The sequence below is a fragment of the Pygocentrus nattereri genome, chromosome 23, assembly GCF_015220715.1.
Source record: "Pygocentrus nattereri isolate fPygNat1 chromosome 23, fPygNat1.pri, whole genome shotgun sequence".
NCBI lineage: Eukaryota > Metazoa > Chordata > Actinopteri > Characiformes > Serrasalmidae > Pygocentrus > Pygocentrus nattereri.
Window position 1 is genome coordinate 12159270 of NC_051233.1, and position 8290 is coordinate 12167559.

Genomic DNA, 8290 nt, shown 5'->3' on the forward strand with positions numbered 1-8290 from the left:
ATATGCATTATTTTTATTATATATTTATTCTTTGCAAGAGGAAAATAATCAAATATGTGAATATATTTAAAGATTCTGTAGAAATATATGTGTGAAGGATTGCGCATTTACGTGTTGTAGTTACTTGTAAAAAAATGCTTATTTCACGTCTCGTATTTTTCATTTCATTTATATTTTATTTCGTTTCGTATTTAATACGATCACCAAAATGTCAGTTTCGGCGGTTTCAGCAGGCAGGATTTAACTGATTTAGGCAAATTTTCATCTGTAATTTTTCGTGGTGTTTTTTATGAGGAGGGCGAATACTTTGTCTTTTATTTATTATGTTCAGAAACCGCTTTCGGCCTTTTTGATCCTGCTGTCTGACCGATTCGCCTTCTGTGTATCCAAATATCCATTAAACCAAAAAGAGAAGCGCAGTGTGGTGTCATTTTAGTCGTTTAAATCTGTCACAGACCGTTTTTCATTTTGCCCTTTATTTATTAGCTTTTATTTTACAACAAATTTCAACGTTACCTTCGAGTTAACGGCCGTTAAAATGCGAAGATTTGCCAAAACGGAAGGATTTATTTGGCGCACCGAACAGACACATAATCAGCTTTTTTTCCTGCCTTTTCCCCCATTTTTTTCTTTTTTCGCACTTTTTTGCGAGTCAAAATGTGGACGTAGATTATATTGTACTCCCTCATTTCAAGCTTAGTGTTCGTGTTTTTTTATGTTTTTATTACTTTTCGTCCTGTGCTGCTGTTCCACTGTGTGGAGACAGAAGCGCTGAGGTGGTTAAACAGCCGGTGCAGAGTAAAGTGGGCTACAACGAGCCACAGCACCGGACTCAGCCAGAGAAGCAGGCAGTCTGTTAGGATAAATGGCGAGATTAGATTGCCCTCATGTCCTGGCACGAAGCCTAATGAGGACTTAGTTGCTCATAAACCTGAAACCCGACATATGAGGCCGCAGTAAATCTAGAAAAGTGCTTCACTCAAATCACTCCTCCAGCTCCTGCCCGGGTATTTTTAAATGGATCTTATCGTTTACCTCAGGTCTAAATGCTAGGCTATCATCCGTGGCTCCCAGACACAGGCGCAAAATAATACAACAAATGAGCTGTTATGGGTGCCAGAGAAATATGAATTTAAAATTTACATCTGCTCTTGATCATTTCTGTCGTAGTTCTCTGTTAAAACGCGCCCGGTAAACATAAAGAGCCACCGTGACTTTAAGAAAAGGTTAGAAAAAATGAGCTGGAGCCACTCGGTGATGTTTTCGGTATGATGTGCTGAGTCTGCCCAGCCTAGCCTCCAAACCTCGTGGCTTGTTTCTGTAGCTCACTGCCGTGCCAGACAACACACACACACACACACACACACACACACACACACATCTTTCCAGCCTCTCCGATAAGCTTCAGAAATCTCACACGCAGCCATCCATCAGCCCCCATATGCGTTACTGCTGACACAAATCACTTTTATTGGAATTAAAAAGAATGACAGAGAAATAAACACAAAGCAGTTGAAGTGGAGGTGATACATCGAAATGACTTCGTCGTTGTTGTTTTTAGCTGGTGTGAACATTATGTGGCTCAGTCGCGTAGCTCATAAATCTGAACATTCATATCTCAACTTCACAAGGTGACACGAACCACAACCGGCTATATTTCATACACATGATTGTATACCGCCAAGAGAAAAGCGTATCTGAAACCGATAGGGTGCTTAGCTCTCTCAATATCTATGCTAGGCTACTTATTTAGAAGGATTAAAAAATAGATGTATTGCTAGGTTTTAAGGTATACATGAATCTTCGATAAAATACCTTTAAAATAACAACAAAAAATATCAGGGGAGTAGAAAAGGTTCTAATTGCTTCTGGACTTTTTTTTTTCCTCTACATTTTTCTTGTGGCTCCCTATGTCTACATATTAGATATCACCAAACTAGCTATTGGATTTAAATATGCTGTAAACATGAAACCCCTAAAAGTGTTGAAGATTTGTACACAATTTCATCTGCAATTAATAAATTATGTCAGTGGAAATGTTGAGTAAATATTGCTAGGAACTTGAGCTGATACTACATGAAAGCTTGTTATATAGAAAAGCAGTGGAACTATAAAGATTTTCTGTTCTCCCCTTCAGACACGATTTTAATTTGAAATCGGAGCAAACAAGCCATATAAAATCACAAACCCTGATTGTTTTCGCAATTACAGCAGAGACATTGGGCCAAACAGTAGTTTGTGAAATCAAAAATGTCACTCATTCTATGAAATGACTAGGCAAAGAGGATATATAACAGGTCTTTAGCTGGAGAGATATGCTGAAATGTTCAACAGACGTCGTCCGAACCAACAAAAAAAAAAAACAAACAAAAAAAGGCATTCTTTTGAAAAAGCTGTGAACTCTTAGGCATGCAAGACTGAAACAATATGAAATCAACACGCATAACATTAGGCAGTGCCATATATCTTCAGCATCAAGTTACAAACTGACATACTTCCGTGACTTTGGACATAGATTGCATACCTGAGCTGCAGGACTAACCTTAATTGGGGATTTAAAAGAAAATCATCAGGCTTGTTCTTCCTGAGGGAATATTCATTTTGGAAAGAGTGATTCCCCTGAAAGTCAATATTGTTTTTGAAAGAGATTGCTTTTTGATATAAGTGCTTATTTCTTTTTGAATTGATGGAAGAATTACGCTATTGCCAAGTGCTACAAACCTCAAAACGGCTTATAAATAATTTCAACAACAATAACAAACAAAAAAAACAAAACGATAATTATTTACGTTCGGATAAATTAAGATTTGTGCAGGTTATATTCTGATGTGAGAATAGATTATAGCCTTGTGTAAATGGAAAGTAATGTGCTCAATCAGGTCGTGCGTGTTCAGTGTCGATTAACATCAATCCTGAAAAGGACACGAGAAGAGGACCCGTTTTAGCAATTCTTCGAAAAAGAAGGCCCCCACACAAAAAGCCAACTGTCATTTAAGCCATGACAGAATCACAGTGCATATTTATTTGACTTTAAGTTGGAGCTGAAAAAGTGGAAGTCTGTGCTGCAGCTGTTGATGGACTTGTCAGTTTGTAACGAAAAGGAAATGATTGGATAACGTAACGTGCAATAGTATACACCCCGCCCCCATCCAAAAAACATAAAAAAGAAAAACATTCGATCAGAAAACATTCCAACTTAAATTCCACTCTCTGTTAGAGCACTATCAATTCTACTTGCAGGGCCATCATCTGTGTCAGGCTACCAAGCTTCAGCTCAGGCGCTGGCCTCCTGTTTAAGGCGTTGACTGCGAGCCTTGTACACCTCAATCAGAAGGTCTTTGACGTACTGGATCTCCCGCTCCACCGACTCCGCCTTGTCCCGAAGTTCTCGATTTCTCCCCTCTAGGCCATGAAGCTGCTCCTCCAGTGAGTCTAACTCTGCTCTCTTCCTTTGGCGGTACCTGTTGAAGAAGGGTTTGTTAAAAATCAGTATGTTAAAAAACTGCTGCCACTGATTAGTCACGCTCTCAGTTCCCTATTTGTAGTTCCCAAGCGGGTGTGGCCAATGTTGACTACGTCAACCTTTCTTTAGTCTGATGCAAGCAAGAGGTGTTTAGTTATGTCATACCCATCTTATACCTCCACGCACTGAAATTCTGACGTTTTCTAGCTTGCAGAATTAACAGTGTCTATAAGTGTTTGATCTAATTTTGTCACCTAACACCAGTTACTGTTGGCTTTACTAGAAATTGTACAAAAACCTGGCAATTTCACAAGATTAGGCGGCAATAATATACCTATGAGCTGCGGTCTTGTTCTGATCTCTCTTCTTCTGCTTGCGTTCTCCGTGATTGGTTTCCATGAGAGTGACTTCCAGCTCTGGTTTCACAATGCAGGGTTCCTCCTTCAAGGAATGGGCTCCTCTTGGACAAGGAGCGCCCATTTCGTGTCCGTGTCTGTCACCATTCAAGCAGTCAGGGCCTTGACCCTGCAGAAACCCGCAGTGGTATTCGCTATGTTGACGATGCATCTCTGCACTTTCTGCTTTCACAGGTTCGTTGATGGCCCCTAGGAAGTTATGGTAGGCCTCTTCTTGGGGTGTTCCTTGGATAAAGCAACCTTCATTGGACTCTGTCTTCCAGGAGATGTTAGACTTGACCATGTCGTTAATGCCAGCTTTGCCTTCGCTCATCATCTCAATCTCTGAACTTCCACCCATTCCATTTAGGTTGACTTCCCTGACACCATACATCATCATGTCATCTTTCTTGTGGGGGACTTGGATGGGCCCGTTAAAGCCATAGCCACCGCTAACAACTTTGCTTATCCCGATGGCCTCCTCTGTGTAGCGGCAGTTCTTCTCTTCTTTGGGTAAAATGGCGCACCTTCTGATCTCCACCGCACTGCCCAGGCAGTACCCTTTGCCCACCACCCGTTCATCTTCTATACAGCTGTAGCTTCCACCAAGCGCAACAGCTGAGTTACCTGAGGTATTTCCTTTGGAACTCCAGATGCTATTCTCATAGCCTTCACTCACCCTCACCCCATCGGAAACTCTCTTGCGGCCGCAGACGTTGCCATTGGGGCGGTTGCAACTGTAAGGGGCGTGTCTAGGAATCTTGGAACGGCCAATGGGACCCCCACAAAAGCTCAGCAGGTCTAGTTCCCCAGTTGCTAGGGTAACAAGTAGGGGGCTAGATTCTGATTGGCTAGAAGCAGAATAGGATGCATAGGGCAACTGGTAGTATGATGATGGACCCATTGGTGGTGGCCCTTTGTCGCATTTGCCCAGTTTGGAGGCTTTCTCTGGAAGCGGGTCAGACAGGAAGTAATCCTCCAGCTGAGCAAGCTCTTCCTGCAGCAGAGAGGTCATGACCTCCAAATCAGAGGGCACCTGGTTGTCATGCTGGAGGGGCGAAGGGGGAAGGGATGCATTGGGGGAGGGAGAGGAGTGAGGGGTTGGGAGGTATGAGGAGAAATCCACTTCTTCCGTCATCCAGTCACTGAGACCATCACCTATTTGGAAAAGAGAAAATTGGAAAAAAAGTAAATCTAATGCATTTTCATAAACAGCGAAACAGTAATTCACAAGCAAAAAATTACCGAAAACAATCGACCGCCTTTGCGCCATTTAATGTTTCGTATTTCGGAATTTTGTTAAAATTGATAATGAGTGATCGATACAATTCGTAAATGCAAAACGTTAAAAATGATAGCATTATTGTAGCTCCAATCAGCTCAAATGTAGATCACAAACAATTTAAAACAGACACACATTGGTAGTTTTACTCACTGTTCAAGGAGGAGGAAATGTGCTGCAGTGCGGTGCCCACCTGAAACTGGGAAAAATAAAAAACTGTACTCACTGCAACTCACCAATTAAGTGCTGGCTCTCCTCTGGCCCCTCCCCTCTGCGCCTCTCCAATTGGCTGTGGTTAGCCTGTGGGTGAGAGAGAGCGAGGGGGTCTGCCGGGCAGCCAAGTAGAGTCTTCCAAATGGGTGCTGACATTGTCATCATCCTGTCCGTTGGTCCTGTGATTCAAACGGCCGAGTTTATGGTGCACGATATTGTAGTTTGAGAGTTGAGCCACAGAAAACAGGGCTGGGTGAGCATTATGAAACCTAAAAAAAAAAAGGAGGAGAGATCGATCAGAAAAGACTGTACAAAAGCATCACTTAATGTAGATCGAGCAAAATGCAAGTGCACCGTGCTTTTTTTTCAAGATTCTGAATGAACTGTCAAAAGTGAAGAAAAAAAAAACAACAGTTAAGGGCAAAACCCTGCTTTTAAAGTGCTTTCCTTTCCCGACCTATATTATTTCGTTTTCGGTGCTCAAAAAAAGCGTCTCACAACCCAACAACAGTAAGCTCTCTTGGAGAATGAAAAGTCGCAAATTGATGAAGTAAATGATACTACGTCCACTGCCTTTCAGCATCACTCTGGAAACATCTGTGATTGTCAGGGGACCAATTTAGACTATCACTAGACCTGTTCCATCCATCTCAGTCTCCTGTGCCCACTTAGGAGTCTCAGCTGAGCTCCCAGTGAACCAAGCGGACGCTCATTCAGTGCCAAATAAACTCGCAGCTCTAACCAAGACAGAGACAGATACACCTACTGTTACCACCACTGCCGTTATCAGCACAACAAAACACCAAACCACCACAACAATAAAACCATTCATGGTCATTGGTCAAATATGGTTATTAAAGTCTGATATGAGTGGAATACCAAACTGCTTTTGCTGCCTCCAAAGGCTTCTAACAGCCACAGCACACTCTACAGTGGAGTGTGTTTTTTGGGGGGTTTTGCCGTCCAATCTCAAACTCAAAACAACAGCCTCTATTGTTACCCACCACGCTTGGCACGGCTCTGCAAACTGCCCAAATGCCCCAACAGCAGGACGGGTCCAAAAACACAGCATTGTTAGAAGCCTTATTACAACCAGTGTAAAATCTCTGCAGACATATGGCAGGTGCATAAGCCACAGAGCTGTATGTACGGAGACTCGAGGCACACGTGGGATGCAGCCAATGACGTAATGCAAGGTGTCAGTTCGACCAGAAAGCGCTAAAACTGCTACTCCCTTTGTTGTCGACCAACTCAGTGTCTTACAAACACTTGAGGGAAAACTAGCAAAAAAAGAAAATAAAATACATCTACTTGTTCATCTGAAACAGGTACTGCCACTTTAAAACAGCACACCAGCCAAGCAAACTTAGTTCTTAAGAAAAAATGACATGCAAAGACAAAATCAGCTCAGTTCTTACAGCCAAGGCGTTCAATCTCATTGCTGTTTTCAGAGCCAGATTAATAAGCTTTATGTAGCATATGTGACAGTCTGTGAAAAACTGAATATGGACGCTACTGTGTCGTTGCTATGTCATAAAAATAGATAGCAAGGCTGACAGCCAAATATTCAGCTAAAATACTCAAAAATAGCCGCAGCACTGGTAAGTATCTAGAACCAAAAGTCGCACACTGGAAGTTGCTGAACAGCGCCATATCTGTAGCAACAGTTGAATGAAGTGGTAGGAAAGTAGCGGAAACTTTCCGGACAGTCGGAAACAAAGCTCGAGCTATATAACAACTGGTTTGCTGTAGGTGACAACAGACGTGCAGCCGCCCAGGAGAGCACGGGGACAGCACAAAAGCGAACACAGGCTGGAAAACACGGCAGAAAAAGTCAAAGAAAAAAAGTAAGAAGCGACTTACTCCATTATTGCGGAAAATGTGGTTGAGGTTTTTGGGGTGCGTTGCAACAGCAAAGCACGGCGCTTTGTTGAGGACGGACGAAGACGAGCGAGTTTAAAAAGCCATGTTCTCCTGCGGAGTGTCCCTCTCCTGCTTCTTGCTTTGTTGTGACGGAGTTGATGACTGAGAATCGGGCTAATTGAGCGAAAGCATCGTGGGTCATCCACACCTAGCAACCGGCTGCGTCACGCGGTCACGGCGCAGTAGATTCCTCCGCCCCTGCACGCGAATGCTCGTGGTCCTTATTGGCGAAAAGGGAAAGTGGTAAACAACAACGCCCACACAGACAACTCAGACACGGACCGTGCATTTGCAGAGCCGAGAACTGTCTCACTTCCACGACCAGTCAAATCACACCAGTCCAGTCCACGCTGTTAGACATGATTTGAAAACTTACGCTAAACTGCTGGTTACTTCCATCAGTGGGACTGGTGTAAAGTATAAACACGCTAATCATATGCTAAGACTGTTTATTCATTCACTGTTTATTCAACGAGACGTGCGGATTATCATGCCGTGCGTGGTTTCAAAGGGACTATTTAATTTCCAACATCGAGGAAGAACACTTTTTGCTACCCAGGAGATGCGTGGCTATTGTTGCAGGTTAGTTGCATCAGCGACGTAAAGCTGCTCGCCGATTCGCTGGCGGCTGGGAACCTGCCTCACCGCCATTGGCTGCGTGCCTGATCTTCTCTTATCTGATTGGCTGTTGGCGGTCAGACGTTTCACCTTCAGTGTTTTGGGGGGTTTTGTCTATCGTTTTTTTTCTCTCTTTTCATTTTACCGCTCTCCGTGCACATGTTCCACGTAAACATCCCGAGAGTAAATCAACAGTGGCGAAGTTTTTCTGTACGGATACAGCTGAACTTTGTCAAAGTTTGATACGAATGGGGGATGTTTAATGTACCTGATTTTGAGGACCTGTGTCCTGCCGGTAACCTCACTCAGCCACGCGGCGTTCATTCTCATAGCAGCCTTTTTCATTAATTTCAATATTGACCGAGGTTACAGTTTCAAGGTTTATCTTTTAAGGTG

The 8290-nt window shown here is 43.1% G+C and overlaps 1 protein-coding gene across 1 annotated transcript; it reads right to left on the minus strand.

The window, feature by feature from the left end:
• Positions 1-1446: 1446 nt before the first annotated feature.
• On the minus strand, positions 1447-7757 carry atf5a (activating transcription factor 5a). The gene is made up of 4 exons (XM_017701771.2): positions 7217-7757; positions 5377-5622; positions 3798-5016; positions 1447-3461 (listed from the first exon to the last, which is right to left on the minus strand). The coding sequence occupies exons 2-4, from the start codon at positions 5516-5518 to the stop codon at positions 3275-3277; spliced, it is 1548 nt and encodes a 515-aa protein (XP_017557260.1). The 5' UTR covers positions 5519-5622; positions 7217-7757; the 3' UTR covers positions 1447-3274.
• Between the last annotated feature and the right edge of the window lie 533 nt (positions 7758-8290).